Source organism: Chaetodon trifascialis, chromosome 12, assembly GCF_039877785.1.
Source record: "Chaetodon trifascialis isolate fChaTrf1 chromosome 12, fChaTrf1.hap1, whole genome shotgun sequence".
NCBI lineage: Eukaryota > Metazoa > Chordata > Actinopteri > Chaetodontiformes > Chaetodontidae > Chaetodon > Chaetodon trifascialis.
In genome coordinates this window covers 10609083-10630824 of record NC_092067.1, presented here as the reverse complement: position 1 = coordinate 10630824, position 21742 = coordinate 10609083, and the positions used below count along the sequence as shown (strand labels likewise).

Below are 21742 nucleotides of genomic sequence, written 5' to 3'. Positions count from 1 at the left end.
GAGCGATGCATTGCCTTTTCTGTATTTTCCCTCTTTGAACAACATTTACAGCAGTCCAGCTCTGAATCTATCAGCTGTGGAGTTAGGTGCTTTCCTCAGATCAGATATCAGCACAGTCAGAGATAAACAGAAACATGCGAAATGAAATAGAAATGCCCGGAAGGATAGACGCGTCCACTTTGCTTTTCTGAGTCATCTCAGCTCCTCAATCATCTGTGCTCGGCTTCGTAACTGATTTTGTTTTCCCTTTCTTGTACAGCTACAGGCAAACCGAGCCAACTGTGTTTTCCCTTTCTTCTGCTCTCCCTGCGCAGTGCAGACAGAGCCAACTATGCTGATTATATATTTGTTATGACCACGTGAGCGCGAGAGAGAGACAGATGATACTTGATAGGCCTATTTTCTGGGTATTGAGCTGCTGATAGTGTTTGTGTGTCAGACAGGGGGATATTAGGGGTCCTTGTGGCTGCTGGCCTCGATAACAGGGGGCGGAAAATCAATCACTCCCTTTGACAGCCATGTGAGGGCCCCTGCCCCTTCATCCCCCCCACTGCTGTTCTTCCTGTGTCTCTCTGTTTCTTGTCAACCTCTGTCTGTCACTTACAGGATGATCTACAACATGCAGGAATCCATAAGCACACACACAGAGGCAGGCAGGAGGCACCTGGTAAAAGCTCTGGCAGGATTAGTGAGTTGTATGAGTTGGTTACGGTGAGGAACACATGTTCAGGTCACTGTCTCTCTCACTGCACTATGTTATTGCTCCAAACCCTGTTCTTCTTATTATACTCCCCTCTTTGCTTTGCTTTTCTCTCCCTTTCCATCCACAATCCCCCTCTCTTTCTCTCCCTCTCTGCACACGTGTGTGTGCGTGCACAAGCTGAATGTGTTTAAGGGGTGAGGAGGGGGGCATCAAATCCGTAGAGAGGACTTGGCAGTTGCTCTTCTCCCTCTCGCTTCATTGCTTCGGTCCTCCCCAAATCCTATTTCACGGTGCCAAGCATCCGCTCCCTGGGATCTCCACAGCTCCCATCTCCAGACGCAGGTTTAAGCCCCTCTCTTGGCACCCGGACTGGGCATGGAGAGAGACGGCATGTGACGCACATCAGCACCGCCAGAAACAACAAACACACCTATTATCTTTGCTCAGAGAGGGACCGGCGTCCTGCAGTGTGTGCTGTGCTCGCTCACACCATCTTACTCTCACAAACTGCATTCAGTAACCTCTGACATGAGTGGAGAGGTCACACATAAACCGGTAAGTTGGTCCCCTCAAATGCACATTCGCTGATTCATCAGCTAAATCACTCAAGAAATCACTTGCACACCAAACACACTCAAAAGCTCATTCAGTCAAGTAACAACAAATCAATCTGTTGATGCTTCATCAATTAATAAACAGCAGACAAAACACTATAGGCCTAATCATCACCTTCAGTTAAGTTGTTGTCCCATGACACAGGGTAAACTCGCGCTTTAACAGTACTGCAATTACAACTAATCAAAGCAATTAATTAGCTGCTAAATTACCTGAATCTACACCAGCAGAGCCATGGAGATGCTGTATGTTGCAGTTATGAAGCAACTAATTTGCTGCTGATGTGTTTTTGGGTGATGACCACTAGATGGCACCAAATACCTGATTTTACTTCTCTTTTGCACCCGACCAGCCTTCAAGTAGGTCCATCATTTTCTGAAGTAACACGCTCTTACCTTCAGTTGATCTGTGATAAACCGTTCCGTTCACTTTCAGAGTTCATGATGCAACATTATGACATCAACTGAGCAGCTTGCAGATATCTTCACTATGAAAGTAACATCAGACATGCTGAAAAGAGTCAGACTCTGTTGAGATACAGAAAAAAAAACCCCCACTTACACTAGAGTCTTGTACTTGTACTTGTACAAGACTCTTGAGCTTCACTTTTTACTTAGAAACCAGTGTGAGGCCAATCTGCATTACATTTACCAGCCAAATTTCCACAGTTTTGATAGACATTGATTATGTCAGGCACCGCAAACAGAAGCAGCTCTGTTCACATTTTTAAACTCCACTGATATAATAGCAGTCAGCTCTGTAGCATTTTGCACTCACGGCTCTTACACTTGATGAATGATAAATAATCATCCAGCATATTGTTCTCAATCTATGTAAATCCCACGCCCTGCAGCTATATCCAAAATAAATTCAGCTGTTCCTCACAGACATCATCCCATGGCCCATATTCTTTATTTCCCACAGTCAGGGAGGTTCATACAGGGATAATTCACACCTACAGCATAATAGGATCCACTGTTTGGGTTGACAATAGTGCAGAATCAGCTGCTCGCTCTGCAACAAGAGCTGTAATCATTAAATTATACAAGGAAAAACTAAACTATAAACCTGCTCCCCAATGCAAAACATCATTGGGAGTTTAAGGTTTAAGGTAACAAACAATGTCGACATATAGACTGGTGATTGAGCCTATACTGTCCTAAGTTTTCTTTACAATATTACAACAAGTAACTATACTCATTCTACTAGTAGAAAAATCAGATGGGCCCCAGGTGAGCCCCCCACCTGCCGCCTCATGTGCATTGTGTATGTAGCCAAGTTTCCAGTAAAAACAGTGTACACAGCAGATTACATGTGGAGCCTTCTTTATGTCCCAACACCTGGAATCCAAGCAGTGCTCCAATGTTGGAATATGTGTGCAGGTACTGCATGAGAAAAACTAAGAATAATAAAGGTTTTAAAAGTAGACTTTGATACAGGGCCCCTCCACCAGACAGAGACACAAGATAAGTTAATAATACAAGACATACATTGTTGACTCCTGTCTTTTGTGGTGTAAATTTGAAGTTATTCAAACAAGCAAAACCAGCTGACATGCAGTGAACCAGGAGCTCTTGGAAGTCCTGCGAATTAATGCACAAGTTGGAAAAACAAGTTGAAACTTTCTTTCATCAACAATGAACACTGAAACTGTTAGGGTCCTGTTTTATTTTGGTAGCCTTAGTTCCTGTTTTATTTTGGTAGCCTTCCCTCTTGTGTCTTGTTTAATTTACTTCCTGTATGTTTCCCACCTGTGTGATTGCGTCCACCTGCGTCTATTCAGTTCCCCTCTATTTAGTCTCTGGTTTTCATTTGTCTTTGTGGGATCATCCCCGTGTGTGGTTTTCTTGTTCCCCGTTACTACTGCGAGTATTCTGGCTTAATCCTGGTTTTCCTTTTTTTGGTATATGGATTTTTTGTTTTTTCTGACCTCACCTTTTGTGTTTTGTGATTTTGCTCCTGACTGGGTTTTGTTGGCCTGACCTTTTGTTAATAAAACTCTTGGACGTGCTTTTGCTCAACCTCTTTTGTGTCAAGTCTGCACTTTTGGGTTCACTCCTTGGTTTTGGCTCGACCACAATCGTAACAGAAACCTGAAAGATCATCATGGGATGGTCATTTTGTACCACCCACCGTCATCTGCAGTCATGAGCGTGCCCCTTGTGTCTCTAGAGAATAAGTAAATAAGTTTCACATTTCTCGATTAACACTCATTGTTATGTCTCATTATTGTGGAAAACTGTGTGCTCTCATACACACTTTGTAGATTCTGCCCACACCAGGCTGAAGGCAAAAAGAGGAAAGTAACCCACTGCCCCATATGTAGCTCTCCCTTGCTCACACAAAAGACAGAAGGAAAGAATGAACAATGACCCAGTTCCTCCACTCGGATGGAACAGTCAGTCAGCTATGTGATAATCACAGCAACAGCAGTGGAAACATCAACCTCCAGCGTGTGCTTCTGACCGAGCTGCTCTTCCAGACCAGTCCATTTGGAAATCAAGGCCAGCTGCTCTCGTAGAAAAAAAGAAATCAGATACAATCAGACTGGCTGATTGGTACATGATCAGATCGTTTATTAGTGAGAGACTGGATGGTTAACTTCATTGCTCTGAGTTCATTGTGCAGCCTCTTCAGCATGCAAACACTCTAGACTGTGAAGTGAAAAAGTCATTTTATCAGCCAGGATTTAAAATTCATTTATTCCAAAAAGTCAGCTTTTCTGGTCGTCTTATTATGGCATACATTATGGTATTTTTATATCTGCTGGGTGGCACTGCATAAGCTATCCGACATTTCTGACTACTGTTGTGCTTTAGGTGTGACAAATAAGTGAAAAGGGAATAAAGAGGCACTCCTATCTCCACAACATGGCAATGACATAAAACACCACATGCATATAATTGAGACAGCCTCATAAACAAAGAGCATGTTGTAATCTGTCCACTGAGGCGCATTCATCATTAGACACTAAGTGCCCTGGGGTCTTGAGGGAGGTAAACAGCAGCATCGTGCATTAGTGGGTCAGAGCTGGAAGTGCTGGATCCCTCTGCATTATTAATAGAGTCTGCGCTAATTGAAAGTCATAACTCCGCAAATGAAACGTCTGGGCCAGACATCACGCCCTGCCACCCTGCAGCCACAGGATCCCCCTAGATGGAGACGCAGCTAATTTTAGATTTGCTCATAAATGCAGTTAGGTTTTGTGCGGTTTTTGGAAGTTAGATTGTGTGACAGCAATGGCTGGATTGCTGTTGTGTAGCTGTAGTAAACATGAACTCTGTTACATAACGTAAAAAGCGAGCTTTGATCTTTGGTCATGATTTTTGTGTGTAAATGTATTATTTTGTGTCTCATAATGTTTTTAACTTGAGTCATTTTGATATCTGATATGATATGTTGATGCGTTTTCTGTTGGTTTATGGGTAATATGATGTCAACAAATCACCTGGAGTCCTGTATCTTTGCTCTCTTTACGTAAAGGACCTCAGTGGAAACAAGTCTTAGACTTTATTATGTCATCTTTGACATTTTTGAGTTGGTGTGTGATTTCCTCCCTCTCAAAATGTCAAATAGCTTCACAAATCTGATCAACAGCATGTCTGGAAAAGCACGGCAACTTAACAGGTACCACTTCCAGATGATTATTTATGAGCTGTGTCTAATGACTTTCAACAAATCATGTTCTGGTTCTTTAAAGATCCACTAAAAATAAGAACAGCGTTCAGGTTGTAAGGCTATGAAGATTCCTCTCGATTGTTTGGATACTTATATCTACAAAGATGGCTGTTATCATCTGGACCAAAATCAAATTATAACCCTCTTATCAACCCCTACAACCACAGACTTGATGATTAAAAGGCCCTTTTAAGTACACAGTTACAACAACAGATTTGATTACTTATTAGAGCATGAGCATTCATCAATAGATTATAACTGCACTGTGACCACACAGAAAGCATCAACACCAGCTCAAGGGATTTTTCGGAACATGGCAACCCAACATGACAGAGAGCCTATTTGCATGTGCAGTCCCAGTATGTCCTGGAAACAAGCAGCTGGCATTCAGAGCATGTGAAATATCCCGGTCTAAATATACTCAGAGGTTAAAGTGTCATGGATATTATTCAGAACATACATCTACTGACATTGTGATGATTACATCAAAGAGAGAGACCTGCAATGCACTGGGCCCAGTAACTTAGTACATTTAGCCAAGTACTGTACCTAAGTACACCAGTGAGGTACTTGTACTGCAACTATTTCACTTGAAATACAGTGTTTTATACTGTGGTATTACTGTTTTACTTTGTTAAATGATCTGAGCAACTTGGTCTCCATCTTAATGCTGATCGGCATTTAAGGACTCGAAGTTTGTTAAATTCCTCATACGACTGGCAAACCACAACCTCGGATTCTATTGATTCTGCTTTGGCTTCTGTAGTTTTGCTCTGATTTTTAATCACGAGTCTTGATCGATCGCCCTGCTTTCTGAACTCTGAGTCTTCTGCATGTGGAGGCGATCATTTCTTTTTCCAGCGGCAGTTTTCTGAGTTTCCATGAGAGGAGAGACGAGCTCGGTGCGCATGCGCAGCGTAGTCATCTGACGGCTGAGCGCTGTGGACGTTTCGCGTTACCGCTCCATCGAGGGCCACCGTTGTAGCACAGAGCGGGACGCAGACAGCCTCCATGAGGGAAAGTCTCCTGCAAGATTGAAGCCCTTTGCCAGGCGAGGAGTCAACGGAAACACCGCCCAGAGGTTTGCAGGTTTGCATGCGCCGAATCTCCTCCTGAGATGTAGCCAGCAGGGCGAGTGCGGCTTGTTGAAATCGCTCTTTCCTGCATGGCTCTTCCCGGGGATGCCATGAAAATCAGAACAGCCGACTGAGAGACCGCTGCTCCTCGCTATCACAGACACGGCGGCGGCGGCGGCGGTGAGCGATGGATGCTGGTGGAAAGATCCACATTAGGTAGCGTTTACGAAGATCCAAGGAGAGCTGAACGTCTCTGTTGCACAGTTTAGTCGCCTCCGGAGCCGTCTAAAGGATGGATTTCACCCTGCTCCGGAATATCATCAGCAGATACGTAAGGGCCCCCCTCTGTCAACACTGTCACAACTGTAGCTGTGTGTGTGTGTGTGTGTGTGTGTGTGTGTGTGTGTGTGTGTGTGTGTGTGTGTGTGTGCGTGTGTGTGTGCGTGTGTGTGTGTGTGTGTGTGTGTGCAAGTGCAACAACATGTAATGCATGTTACATATTCAATTTGAAGCTGTGTTTTGTTTTGTTTTTTCTTTTAAAATCTGCATTCAGTTTGTGTTGGAAGTGAAATTGCACACCGCTGCCCTCAGAGGTGATAAACACTTTACTCATCTGCTTTGGCAGGCCGTGCACTGTGGGCTTTACAGTGTTTGTTGTGGAGCTGAATGGGGAATGTGCCAGTGGCCACAGATGCAGTGATGGCTGGTGAATGTGTAGAATAGAAATGAACTTGGCTGGCCCAGTTACGTTGCTTTAGTGAGTTACAACATGCATGCATGCTAAATGATCTCCTGGTTCTCCTGCTGGCCTGGTCTGCAGGGGATATAAATCCCAATCAGCACTCGCAGACCTGACAGGCCTTGCAGGGACTCACTCTGCAGCACTACTTTGGGAATGTTACACTGACTTGCACTCACTTCCAGCCTGATGGGGACGTGAGTTGTGCAGGTTGAGCTATAGAGGGGCATTAAAGATGTTGTCACTCTCAGAAGAGCAGCACTTAAAGATGCCTCATCATTATCAGTAATCAGGGATCTGTGTGTTAGCAGGAAATGTCCACATAATATGGAGATGACGGTGAGCTCTAACCACATTACTGCTTGCTCTGTTCTGATCAGGCGGGCGCCGTCAGCAGTCACTGCTTATCGGCCAGAGCAGGAAGCAGCTGGTTGGTGGGTGGCAGAATTACAGAATAGGAACCAGCTCTGACAGGTGTGGTGATGTTCATCAGACTGGGCACCTCTGGAGTATCGTCACCTCTCCGCAGAGTCTGCGACCCTTTCACCTGACCTAAAACCGGCTCAGGTGCTGGGAAGATAACTATCAGCGTGAGCGTGTGTGTGTGCATGCGTTTGTGTGCATTTTTCTATATGTTTGTGCTTCACCAGCCTTGTTCCAATGAGTGTATGTGGGTGTGTATTTGCGTGCAGGCGGGTGACAGTGTGCACTTTGACGGATGCTCCAGCAGGGCTAATATCAGGGGAAATCAGATCCACGGGTGAGGCGGCGAGGAGGAGGAGGGATGGATGGATGGGGTCATTGAACACGCCCCTCATCTCTCACCCCTCTCCCTTTGCATCCTCGCTCGGCGACGTTTTGAAGCAGACAAGGAATTAATCATTAATTCAATTATCCCAATATTGATTTAGAATCGGAGGCATGGTTGATGTATATCTGGCCCTCTATTACGCGTGTATCACCCTCTATTAACCCTGCCATATTCTGAACAGCTGCTCCCCTAATGAGGCTACAGAGAAGAGCAAACATGAAAGGTGGTTAATATGTGATAAGCGAGGCGCCCGAGTCTGTTCTCTGGACAGAGAGAGCAGGAAACTCCCATCAAGGTCACTGCCTCGCATAGTTTTGTAATTTTGCTATCCCCCCGAAAAAAAAAGAGAGAGGGAGAAAAAGCTGAATTAGTAAAGCTTCTCCAGCCATGAAAGGATGTACTTGTGATTTAGTCCACTTTGCTCCACTGGGCAAGTTTATGAGCCTTTCACTTCATATCTTGTTCCCTTATCATCCTGTCATTGACTCGTCATTTGTCTTCTGCTTGGCTCGTGCTTTGGTTTGCTTTATTGACTGCATTGTAATGTATTTCTAAAAGACAACATATAAGACTTTGTGGGGTATAAGTTCTGGATTTATTTGCGTGCTCGTGCACAGACTAACAACTGTAATGAAAACACAGGAAGACAACGTCTGACACCGAAGAAAAGTGAAATCATTTGAGCAATAAGTGAAGGTTTCAAAGAAGCAGACGAGTTCAAAGTATTGTGGACATCCAGAAAAGAACGGTAGTATCGCATAGATTGAGATGACAAGATTTTTGCTTATTATTTCAGATAATTCAATGATTTCTCTCTCATTTTGGCCGCTGGTGGATGAGCTGTCACTGTGATGTGACTGTAGAGTACAATGAGAGAGGCGTTTCATCTTCTGAAGGCAGTGCTTTCTGTCCTGCTTATGAGCCTCTTTTCTCACTCAGGAGAAACTGCTGCTGAATTGAGCCTGGACAGTACGGTAAATTGTTTTTGGAAAGAAAAATACGGTGTCATGGTGTTTTCCAGTGCGTGAAGTTTAAGTGGGACATTTTGTTGCGTAATAACCTAAATCTGTTTAACTTCTCTCACTGTGTTGGCATAAAAGAAAGGCTAAGCCTACATGTAATAAGATATACAATAATACGTCTGTGTGTGTGTGTGTGTGTGTGTGTGTGTGTGTGTGTGTGTGTGTGTGTACTTTTACTTGTACTTGCTGCATAGCAAGGACATTTTTGGCCCATCCTCACAACTTCATGGGGTTGTGCGAACATTAAGACTTTCAAGTTAAGTTAGAATTAGAATTAGTTTAGGGTTAAGTTAAGGTAAGGTAAGCTAAGGGTATTAGGCATTTAGTTATGATGATTAAGGTTAAGGTAAGGCGCTAAGGATGTTAACGAGGGTCCTGACAAGTATAGAAGTACAAGTATGTGTGTGAGTGTGCATGCGTGTGTGCGCTCTTGCTCTGGTGTCTCAGCTGACCCTTGGCCAGGACATGACGGGAAGAGATTTTTTTATAATGAGATTCATCTGTAATGACCTCCTGTGATTTGAACAGATCCTGTGTGTGTGTGTGTGTGTGTGTGTGTGTGTGTGTGTGTGTGTGTGTGTGTGTGTGTGTGTGTGTGTGTGTGTGTGTGTGTGTGTGTGTGTGTGTTTTGGGTCAAGTGTTTTGCGTGTCCACGCCCTTCTCTCGGGTGCCTTTTTGTCATCTGCTAATAATAATAGCGATAGCGATGTCGTGATGCCTCGGACTGGCGTGAAGCGTGAGAACTGCGTGAGGTCATGGTCTGGATTAGAGGGGTGCTGGTATGTGTGAGCGCCGCTTATATTAAAGATACACGACACTTCACACAGGCTTCAACGTGTCTCTTATTTGTGAGGCGTCACTTTCACAAAAGCGCCTCTCGCGATAGCAACAGTTCGATTTCTATCAGCCCGGTGCTGCTCTCACCTGCCCTCAGCTGGATTTACCCATGTCCCCCTCTGTCGTCAGCCTCCTTTACATCTTATCTATGAATGCATGAGCGTTATTCTCACAGACTTCTCACAACCTCCGCAGATAAAGGAGAAAGGTCTCCTTTTGATCTAAAGGGTGCCAGCAGGTCCCAGAGGGCTGAAGGGCTTTAGAAAGGTTTTTAGCAACTTTACAGCTCTTTGAGTTCCCGGCTGGTGTTGAAAAGCAGGACACAACCTGCTGGATTGCTGTTTGCCACATTAGCTCACCGCTACAAACAGTAAAGGGCAGTCTATTCCTGTCCACTGCCCCCCTTGGAGACGGGGCCCTGGCGGAGAGACAGAGGCTGTAGGTGACAAAAACACACAGGATTTGTGTTTGGGTAAAGCTTTGCCCGCTGGCCTCTGTGTGTATCAGAGAAAACAGCCGTGCGTCGGCGTGCTGGCTCGTGAGACTTATTTTGTCTCCCACAGCGTGCCCCAGAGACAGAGGTTTCATTATAAGACGCAGTTTCAAGCCTGTATTAGCATGTTGCCTGTATTAAACGCATGACAAAATGAGAAAGAGGGTTTTTGTTGTTGTTTTTTTTTTAGGATTCAGATTACGGTGGCGGGAGAAAAGGAGAGAAGAGAGGGAGGGAGAGGAGAAGTAGCACAGCTGGATTAAAGACTTATGTAACAGTTGGATCACAGCAAGTCAAGTGGGAGAGGAAGCTGGAGCAACAACAGAATACACATTTCAGTAATCTTCTCTCGGTTATCCTTTGATTTTGTTGCAGGTATGTAGTTACTGGCGACATGGGTTGATGGTGGCTTTTGGCGTCAGTGTGGAGACAGTATGCGCAGGCAGAGGGTCACTCTTTTTTTTACATTGTCTAACCAAAAACACATCTATTTCCTGCCTGCATCTCACAGTTTCTCCAAAATATCACTGCCTGATGAATGACTCTAACAGCGGATGGTGCTTCCTCTCCGTCAGCTACGTCCTCTCTCTTTATTTCATCAGTTTCTTCCTCTCTGCTGCTTTTGATGTTTACTCTTTGATTCATGTTTGGTCCCCCCCCCAAAAAAAGTGTCCCACAGAGACCACAGTCTGAGACGTCCTGGTTAAACCAAAATAAAAGCACGCAGAGATCTTCAGTATCTTGTCAGGACGAGTAATACTTCACATTTTGTCCTAAAGCCTTATAATCTCTTGTCAAGAACAGTTTCACAGCATTAAATTAATGAGAAAATCCGACACATTTGATCTTCAGTCTATTCGCCGCATACTGTGTTGCCATGGTGATTAATGGCGAATGAGTAGCAGTGGAGTGCATGTTGAACAGGTAGCCCGCTTCCTCTTCAGCTGATCAAGGTCTCCAGGCTCCTTTTATCTTTGCTCAATGCTACGACAAGCTTCACGGCTTCTATTAATAAAAATATTGAAATAATTTCATCTGCTTGCCCTCATTTTCCACGGGAAGGATTTTCTGAGCAGCTGTTCTCTTTCATTTGGCTGTTTGCTGATTCCAAAAATGTTGGGACGCTGTGTAGAACTGATCCTTTTTGACACACGCTCAATAGAAAACAGCATAAGGAAAATATATTTAATGTGTGACGAACAGGTTACAAAAAACATTTTTTACAATCATTATTTCACGCTGTCTATCTTCCCATCACGTTGACTGTTACATTGATGCTCTGTGAGCTGAAATCTCTCACATCCTGCTGGCGGGTGCTGTGCAGTCATGTTTTGTCTGTCTCTACGTCCGCTGTCCAGTTAACAAGAGCAGTTCATTAAGGAAGAGCTCAGTCACAGGAATTTGATCTGTGAGTTAATGAGGGATACCTGCTCGACGTGCTGCTGCAGTGCAGCGCGGCGTGGCGGGACAATGGAGGAGGGGGAGACATGATCATTTAATCAGGCCGGTTAATGGTCTATACCTTTTATTACACCTCTGTGGGAGAAAGGAGCTACATCATGGGGACAGCGTGGACGGATTACAGCACTGCCAGGGTCAGGGGTCGCTTTTCCGCAATGGAGATAAACGCGTCCATACGTCCTGTTACGTCAGAGGGACGGACGAAAAGTCTGGAACTAGAGAGGCTATCGAAGCCTTAAAAACAGCAGACCTGCTTCTGTTCTCTGGGTCCAGACTTTAAACAGTCCAAAAGCGTCGGCCCACACAGTGCACCGCTGCACAGCTCCGTCCCAAGCATGGAAGAAGTTGCATCGGTGGGATATTTGCTGTTATCAAATCCATCTTGTCATTGCTGATGATCGATGGTGATGTAAGACCACCCTCTCTGCTCGTGAGGCTGTGTCAGTGCTGTTAATATAGACAAAGCCTCCATGTCCCGCAACCAACCAGCCAGCCACTTTGTCTGATGGAGCGGCCGAGTGCAGAGGGAGCAGTGGGCCGGGGGTTGATACGGATCAGTGAGGATTAATGATCAGATAACTACAAACCACAATGCGTTCTCTCTGTGCCTTTTACCCATCGCTCTCCCACAGTCACGCTGTCGGAGCGTGATGCTTTCTGCCAGGACGTGGAGGGAGCGGAGGGACAAAACGGTGCCGATAGAATTATGAGGGGACGATTGATGGAAGCGGGGAAGAGGCCGCACTCACGCACCGCAGCGGCCATTTTCCTCTGACATGCTCCTGGTGGGAAGCTCAGATGCTGTTATCAGGAGGATAATGTCGTGCTGCTGTGTGCGTTTTACTTCCAGGCTTCGATCAGTGTGTCTTAGGTGTGTGTTCTTTCATGTACACATATCAAACAGTAAAGTAGCGCTTTGGTTTGGAGCTGGTTGAATAAAACGTTAGCTGTTGTCTAATAGTAGCTCATGAGATATGAAATCTTGAAATGTGGCACGATCTGTCTCAATCTCGTGCTGCTCGCTCACCTTCGATCTGCCACTCGTCTTCCACCTCCCTCTCTTTCCATTTCTCTGTATCTCCCTGCTTCATGTTGCCCCCCCCTAATGTTTTGGAGGGGTCTCAAATTGGCGGACCACGTTGGCTCCATTTCATCTCACTGCCAAGCGCCTGTAGATCGCTGTGGAGAAGTTTGAATCTGTGACTTTTCGCTCTTGCGAGCCGCTGTTCTGACACAGATTTTTCATTGCAGATGTCGCTCGTAATGATGGGGCGTCTTCTCAGTGAGCCAGATCGTTTGGCTCAGCTCAGCGATAACAGCCGACTGTTTGGGCTCTTTATTGAGCACTGCCTCAGGCTTTGATAATTCAGCCAAATTTAGCTGTTTTTTGACCTGTGATTGGTACGTGTGCTCACGTATCACTTCAATTATCCCATGTAATTCTCCTAAACATCATCATTTCCAGAATACCACACTTTTACTCTATGATTTTTTGACGGATGTAAGTTTATACTAGCGTTCCAGTTAAAACTTCCTAGAGCTTCTGGGTTTGAAGGTCAGTGAGAAGACCTGTGGACGCAGAGCGTTAAAAGATCTGCTCATTGGCAGTGAGGAGCGACGTCCCTGCCAAAACGTTGAGGACATTTTAAGCGGTGAAGCACTGCTCCCACTGAAGTGCTTGTCCCAGAACTTTTCTGCTAATGGTCAACACTTGTGCTTTGAGCTGTGTCAGGCAGGCTGCGTTGCCAAAGGCTACGCTCACACTGCCCACTCAGGCCAAGGCGTGAGGAGCCATGTTGGAAGCCAGATGGAAACAAACAGCTGAATGCTGTGGTCTCTGGACTCGAGTATTATTATTATTTTTTACTTGAAGAGATCTCTTCCCACAATAGCATGCAATAAAGGACACCTTGGAAAAATATGTGCTGCGTTAAACTCCCAGAATGCTCTCTGTTCGTCCTCAGGGAGCTACTTACTGTAGATGCAATATAGATGAGACATGAACTGAGATGGAGGTTTGCGTGCGGGCCCGTGTGCTCTCTGTATTTTTGTATCAAGGCGTTGGACTGTTGGAGTAAAACCAACAGAATGAGTGTTGCTTCGTATCTGTGGACAAGAAAGAGAGTAATCGAAGGATGGAGCAGACGGCGCAGAGGTCCGGCAGGAAGAAGTGAAAAGATAAATGACAAATCCACACGTGTGACTCAGAGCCCATCTCACCGACACACATCAACAGACACACACTCAGCCCTCGGCCGCCCATGTGTTGTCTGTGAGCTTGTTAATTAAAGGAAATGACCGAAGTCGTGCAGCAGTGTGGTGTGACACTATGTTTAATCCTGGACAGCAGGGAAAGCTTCATTTTAAAAGAGGAAATAAAAAAAATATATATATATATATATATATATATATATTTTTTTTTTTTTATTATTTTATTTTTTTTATTTATTTATTTATTTTTTTTTAATTAAGCTTTCCCTGCTGTCCAGGATTAAACATAGCGTCACACACACACACACACACACACACACACACACACACACACACACACACACACACACACATATATATAGTCCAGACTGTCTGCATTTAGTGGTGGTGCAGAGATGTTAATATGACTGTAAGGTGTTAGTGAGGGTGGATGACAAAGTGAGCTATTTAACTGAGTCAGTGTGGTCATGAAGCCTGAAGTAGCTCATGAATAGTAAGACTCAGTTCCTGAGAGTGAACCCATTTTTTTTCTCTCTACCTGTTTTGCTATTTATATCTCCATCTCTCTCTCCATCAGTGTGTGGGGGAGGAGATCTGGGTGGACAGTCGGACGGTGTACATCGGGCATAAAGAACCCCCTCCGGGAGCTGAGGCCTACATCCCTCAGCGTTATCCCGACAACCGCATCGTCTCCTCCAAGGTGAGCGAGCCGCGGCCCATGAGTCAGTGCCGGAACTGCATTCATCATCACGCTGTTCTTTCTTTTCGGATTTAGACAACCAAGTGATCTGTTTTGTGGCCGTGTTTTTAAAGATGACACATCGCACTGTTGTTTGTGTTGCGTCACTCTGTGCATCACCGCTTCCCCTCGTGTGTGTTAATGATGCTGCTGCTGTCACTGTGTCCTGCAGTACACCTTCTGGAACTTCATTCCCAAGAATTTGTTTGAGCAGTTCAGAAGAATCGCCAACTTCTACTTCTTGGTCATATTCCTGGTCCAGGTGAGAGTTCATCCAGTAGTTGTTGCTGCATTTCAGTAGTCAGTGAGTTTACTTGACTAGCTTTTCTTATCGTGTCTCATAGAAGCTGCTGTCTTTAAGCAATCATGAGCGGGAGCCAATCAAACAAGCTGCTGACAGTTTAGACCCTGCCCTTGTTGTTCCCTGATTTTAAGTAAGAGTAATTATCCAAGATTAACAGTTAAATCCTGCGCCTGTGTCTGACATTACCTTGATGAGGATTACCATAATTTGAATCTGCTAACGTCATATTATCCTTAAATACCGAGCGTTGTGCCGCTCAGTCTGTCTAAATCAAAATCGAAGAGAAACAGCTTTCTCCTTAAGACACTGTATTGCACCACTATTGAATAGTAAGGAAAAACTCATCAAAGAGGAGGAGGAGCATGCAACAGTGTCTTCACCAGCAGGTGCATCAATGGACCAGAATGCAGCACGGCTTAGCTGGTGTGTGTGCTGTGTGTTTTATCAGTAGCATGTGAAATACTGCGCTGTCTTCATGGGACAAACAGCACAGTTTGTTTTACTCCTCCTTCTTTTCTCTGCTGTTATCACTGGTTACATCTGCACATGCACTGTCTCTATAGAAAAGGAAATATTAAAAAAGTTAATGATCCCCGAATACATTTTTCCTGTAAGTGCAGATGGAGAAAGTCAAGGCAGATTTGATTACCTGGATAATTTAATGTTGCTCGACTGGAGCCTGATTCCTTATTACAGAAGCTTTCCCTTGCTCTGCACTTCCTTACTCAGTGTTGCATTACTTGGCATCCTCTCCTTCCTGTTGTCCCCCTTTCATCCTCCACCCCCTGCATCTTCCTCCCACTGCTCCTCTCCCTTGCAGCTTATCATCGACACCCCCACCAGCCCAGTCACCAGCGGCCTGCCCCTCTTCTTTGTTATCACTGTCACCGCCATAAAACAGGTAGGACACACACAAACACGCTCGCATTTCCGGGAAATATTGCCCTCAACAACCCCCCATCCTCTCCACACACACACAATAACACACTCTCTACCAATCAGCAGCTCTATTATCTGTATATATACACATTCCTCTCTCAGCGAGAGGACATGCCATTGAATATGTCTGGTGATGTGAGAAATATGATAATGAATGGTCTCCTCTGTTAATCACTCTAGCTGAGGATCCCATGCCCCTGGGAGATGCATCCTCTCTACTGTGTCCTGCTACTGAGGGATGGGGTACTATCAGTGATAGATGGAGCTGCTCTGGCTAAGGAAGCCTGAGCTTTACTGGGACATAAATCTAAAACATGACACTTTGGCTAGAAATCCAGGAAACAGGTCACTAAGCTCAGGGAGCACAATGCTAATTAATTACAGAGTGTGACTTTCACCTCTCCCCCTCCGTCTCTCTTGATCTCACACTCTGCTCTGGCCCCGATTCTCTGCACAGTAATGTATATTCTCTGTTTCCCCACACCTGCTAACGCACGCATTGGCTTTCTCTTCCTTATGATCCTGCTCTGTCTTCCTCCCTCGCTGCATCCCTCTCAGGGCTATGAGGACTGGCTCCGACATAAGGCTGACTGCTCTATAAATGAGTGTCCGGTGGACGTGGTGCAGCAGGGGAAGGTGGTGAGGACGCAGAGTCACAAGCTACGGGTAAGAATGGCCTCATTAGAGCAGTATAGCACCTGAGGCCACAAAGCAACACTACGGTACTGCTGCATAGCTCACTTTTTCTATAACTGTCTCTCACACACCCCTCCCTCTTTCTCTCTGCAGTCCTCTTGAACTTTGTTTCCTTCCTCTCTTGCTCTCTCTTTTCTTTCCCACCAATTAATTGCCCCTGAAACTGTAGTAGAGGAACAATTATAGTGTCTCCTGGTGCACCATGCGGGAGCCTGTTGGAAAATGAACAGGACCGATGTGTTTCATGAGTGAGGATATTCCTGTCGTCATCTCTTGATGTTCTCTTACGTTATTCTGATGCAACAGCAGATCACTGCTTGGTAGTGCGGCTCAGTCTAATTCTTGAAAATGCCTTATAATCCGTCCCTATAGACCTCTATTATATCAGTTTTTTGGCAATAACGTTCCACCTTACACACATTCTGGCATTGCTTTTCCATATAGTCGTTGTCATAGTTACTGATAGAGTCTGCCTTTCCCACGTTGGATTCAAATTGCGGAGGGGTTTTCATGTAACACGGGCCGTTTCAGATGAGTGTTGATTGCACTGTTCGGTCTTACGTTATAACAAAGTGACATTTTGTTCGGCTGCTTTGGAAACCAGTTTGCTCTTTTGCATTTCTGTCAGACGACCTGCACATGCCATGTTTGCTGCCCCAGTGGTCGATTAACAGGAGCAAAACTCTTGGTCCTGTATTATTTGTACTCACTTGCAGTTACCACTAATAACCACAGGGGCCAAATCAACCACGACCGAAGGAGCAGACTGGTGTTATTATATATTTTGTTACATCTACCCTCAACTCCAAGCCTTTTCATCCCCACTGAACATGTAAACCTTTCAAAATGTGTCACAAATATACACTTTTTCCTCTTAATTTTTTTTCTAAAAGGCAAAAAAAAAAAATCTCCTAAAACAGCTGCTAACTGTAGTTTTTAGAAACTGTTTTTCAGACAGTAGTAAGTGGTTCACTTGTTGGGGACTATTTTTCCCACAGCAGGGCAGTGTGTGTGTGTGTGGCATCAGCTCAAAATAAACTACATTGCCCGTGTCCATTGTAATGAGTTAGCATGCCCCCCCGTGAACACGTGTGCATCAAATATATGTTTTGCTTAGCTTTTGCTCTATTGATGAACAGGCACAGATGCAACTTACAGCAAATTCTAGGTGCTGCTCTCCTGAATACACAAGTTCAGTCCTTTTTTGTGGACTTTCAGTCAGCACCATTAGACCTGTAGCAAACATGGCTGCTGTCATTAGCCACAGTAGTTCAGAAGCTCGATAAACTCATGTACTTAATTTATAATTATAGTCCTCATTGTCCCTACTGGATTTCTGATATTCTTTGACTGTGGTGAGTGCTAAAATGCTCTTAAATTGCAGAAATGTCATTTGGAAACCCTGATTGAACACTGGAAATGAGTGACTCCCAACAGTGTTAATTTTCAGGACAGACTGCAAGAATGGCAGCAATATGATAAAGTAAATAAGACAGCCATCGGTATTGTTTGTTGTTTTGACATGAATCAGCTTCGCCGAGCTGTTACTCAGCAGAAATCTATCTCTTCTCATCCCAGCGTGAATTAAAATGGAGGTGTCATGCTGGGTAATGTGTGTGTCTAGCTCAGCACCTCCTATGGAGATGCATAGATAGTCTTGTTTCACCATTGTGTCGGAGGAGGTTATTTAATGGGTGCAGGTACGTCTGATTTGTGCTGCGTCTGCTGCTCCTGTCAAGTGTGCAGAGACTGTGTGAGATGTTGAGGATCAGCTTCAGTACAGCTGCCCAGCCTTAAAGGTTAAAGAGTCTTAGAGTTTATGTTGCCACAGCAGTAGTTTTCCCCGAATTTCATTGGTTGAGAAAGACGTTTTACATACTCTCCTTTGGTCTTTTACCGTCCCCGTCGCCGTCCTCCTCTCTCTCAGTCCTTTCTTTCTCCCTCTCTTTGTGTGTCTTCCAGCGTTCTCTGTACCAAGGTTTCTCACTCCCGTAGATCAAACAGAGAGGATTAGAGTGTGAATTGGGAGCAGGAATAATGATGAATATATTAATCATGCAAAATCAGAGAGCGTGTGTCATGTGTATGGTCACCGTGGAGATGGGATTTATCAGAGCTTAAGCTGCTCCGCTCGCATAATCCGTTATGCAACTTCTCAATCCTTTGAAAAAAAAATAAAAGGAGGAAAAAAAAAAAGGAATGGTAAAGGATGAGCAGACGATTACCCGCAGGTCTGCCTCTTTGTCTTGTGTTCTGTGTTTATGTGAACCTCTCGTCAGAATTCTTCATTTATTATTGATGTGGAAGCCATTAAGGGGTGTGTGTGTGTGACGTGTCTGTCCCGCTCTGCCAGGTGGGGGACATCGTCGTGGTGAGGGAGGACGAGACTTTCCCATGTGACCTCATCCTGCTCTCCTCCAGCCGCCATGATGGGACCTGCTACGTCACCACCACCAGCCTGGACGGGGAGTCTAGTCACAAGGTGCCAGGACGAGTGCAGGATGTGGATTAGACGTATTTTTAACTCGTCTTTAGATTTACCATCTTTGATCCCAAAACAGGAAAGCCTTATGATTCAGTGGGTCTTTAAAGGCTTAAAAAAAATAAATCGGATAAATTTCAGGCCCTTTAAAGGGCTAAAAAGTAAAAAGAAGTCCTATTTTTTTAATTTGATTTTTTTCAAACATTAACTCTGAATGTCCAGTCCTGGATTAATACAGCACAATGCTCTGTGTACTGAACACATTTGAATTTATAGATCAATTACTGTCGCTGTGCTTTTTCTTATTTTACCCATTTCAAAACATTTTGCAGTATGTTTTTTTTTGGCTTTGTTTGTTAGTTTTTAATTGGTTTTAAATAATATTCCACATAGTCATCATTAAGGCTCACAAAGCTGAAACAATTAGTGAATCAAATGATTAATCTGTCGACAGATAATTGATGACTTCTAATGATTTCATTCTTGATTAATCTGCTCGGCCTATGAAATGTTATGAAATCTTGAAAAATGTTGTCATTATTTGACATAATTAATTTGCTTGTTCAACACCAAAAGATGTTCAGATTTCTATAAAATGATGCTGAAAAAACACATTTGAGGAGCTATAATCAGATTTACAAAACACCTGCCAATTCATTTTCTCTCAATCAACCAATTGTTTTATAGTTAAAATGAACATTTAGGTCCTTTTCTAAGCAAAAATGTCAAACATTCCCTGGTTAGTATCATCATTTGGTGCTTTTCTTTGTCTTGTGTGAACTAAATATTTTTTAGGCTGTTATTCAGTCAGGGCTTAAATAAACTGTGATGCATTATTCAGCGCTCTCTAACATTTTCTGACAACGATTAATTGAGAAAATAATCAGCAGATCAATCAGTAATGAAAGTAATTGCAAGCTGCGGTCGTGCACTTATCAGTCAACACGTGAACACAGATGCACAGAGGCGTGAAGGCGTAGGTGACACCTGGTCACGCAGCGCGTTTCACCTTTTCACTTCTCCTCTGATGTTCGTTGATGTCAGTCACACGAGCCACGCATGGCTGAGCACACACACCCACACAGATATATCCCACAGTGTACTCCACCGGCCCTCCTCATACATGCCCCAGGGATGACCCCCTGATGTGCTCACCATCCCAGCATGCTGTCCCCTGATGACCCGGGGAGCGGTCTGTGACAGCCCGCCTCCCCTGCTCTCTCAGTCATTTAGAGAATCTGCAGGAGGCCAGGCTGAAGAGTCAAATGAACCCTGCTCTCATTAGTGGCTGTCGGTGACATTTTCCTCTGTTGTCCTCTTCTTCTGCTTCTTCCCCCTTCCTCCACCTTTCTATCTCAGACCTATTATGCTGTACCAGATACCATGGCCTTTAGAACGGAGCAGGAGGTGGATTCGCTACATGCCACTATTGAATGTGAACAACCGCAGCCTGACCTCTACAAGTGAGTGTGACACGCACTCACTGATGCACACATATGATCAGCTACAGCCTCTGAGAAGCGTTCTTCCCTTGTAGCTTCTCTTGATTTTCTTTTGCTGTGACTTTTCCTGTAGATTCGTGGGACGAATCAATATTTACAAGGACAAAGAAGAGCCTGTGGCCAGGTGAGTGCACTTCATTCATAGTATTAGTTACAAGGTATACCTTTTACCTTTTCTCAATTAATCAAATGGCTTTAATGGTGCCTCTGAAATAAAGACAGAAGGTTTCTGTTTTGTTCTTGCAGACCACTTGGAGCCGAGAACTTGCTCCTCAGAGGAGCCACACTGAAGAACACACAACACATTTACGGTAACAGCATGTGGATTCATTTCTGTTTTACGTCTCCTGAATGTTTTTGATTGAGAAAAGGCTTATTGTCCTGTTACCTCTCTGTACTCTCTCCCCTCAGCTGTTGCGGTCTACACTGGTATGGAGACCAAGATGGCGCTGAATTACCAGTCTAAATCTCAGAAGCGCTCTGCTGTAGAAAAGTATGATCAGCACCTCCACTGCTTTCACTGCATGGTTCAGATTTATGGTTGTTTGTTTGAGCATTTCCTGCTTCCTCTTCCTGATCTCCACTCCCTGCAGGTCGATGAATGCCTTCCTGATCGTGTATCTGTGCATCCTGATCAGTAAAGCGGTCATCAACACTGTTCTGAAATACGCTTGGCAGTGGTCTCCTGACCGAGACGAGCCCTGGTACAACCACAGGACCGAGAACGAGCGCCAGCGCCATGTGGTTTGTTCACCAGCCTCTAGCTTAAATCCACTTGACACCCGGTCCCAAATCTCATTTCTCTAAAACCTCATAGCCATTATCTTCCTTCCTCCCGTGCTTCAGGTGATCCGAGCTTTCACAGACTTCCTGGCCTTCATGGTCTTATTTAATTACATCATCCCGGTGTCTATGTACGTGACGGTGGAGATGCAGAAGTTTCTGGGCTCCTATTTCATCACCTGGGACGAGGAAATGTTCGACGAGGAGCTGGGAGAGGGAGCTCAGGTCAACACCTCCGACCTGAATGAAGAGCTGGGACAGGTACAAGAGCGTGCACACACACACACACACATGCACACACATTTACATCCAGTATCTGCATTTGCACTATTTGCAGACGTGCCCTCACCCTTCCCTTTCTCCTCCTTCCCTCCCAGGTGGAGTATGTGTTTACTGATAAGACGGGCACTCTGACGGAGAACAACATGGAGTTTATTGAGTGCTGTGTCGATGGGAACGTCTACATTCCGCATGCCATCTGCAACGGCCAAATCCTCAGCGCTGCCTCCAGTATAGACATGATTGATTCCTCACCTGGAGGATACAGGAGAGTAAGTATGTGGGTTTGACAAAGCAAACAGGCTTCTAAATCCAGCCTGAATAGACTCTTGGCTGTGCTGACTGCGACCAAATAGAGCTGGAGACGAGAGT

The 21742-nt window shown here is 44.7% G+C and overlaps 1 protein-coding gene across 2 annotated transcripts in view; it reads left to right on the top strand.

Moving 5' to 3' along the window:
* The first annotated feature begins 5908 nt into the window (after positions 1-5908).
* The window catches only part of LOC139340689 (phospholipid-transporting ATPase IH-like), a 30489-nt gene continuing 14655 nt past the window's right edge, over positions 5909-21742 (top strand). For both annotated transcript variants that reach the window (XM_070976602.1, XM_070976601.1), the window contains exons 1-13: positions 5909-6403; positions 14224-14346; positions 14558-14647; positions 15510-15590; positions 16187-16294; positions 18678-18806; positions 20166-20269; positions 20382-20432; positions 20555-20619; positions 20720-20801; positions 20902-21052; positions 21155-21352; positions 21469-21642. In XM_070976602.1, the coding sequence (XP_070832703.1) occupies positions 6365-6403; positions 14224-14346; positions 14558-14647; positions 15510-15590; positions 16187-16294; positions 18678-18806; positions 20166-20269; positions 20382-20432; positions 20555-20619; positions 20720-20801; positions 20902-21052; positions 21155-21352; positions 21469-21642 (1395 nt within the window). In that variant the 5' untranslated portion in view covers positions 5909-6364. The remainder of the gene's footprint in view (positions 6404-14223; positions 14347-14557; positions 14648-15509; positions 15591-16186; positions 16295-18677; positions 18807-20165; positions 20270-20381; positions 20433-20554; positions 20620-20719; positions 20802-20901; positions 21053-21154; positions 21353-21468; positions 21643-21742) is intronic.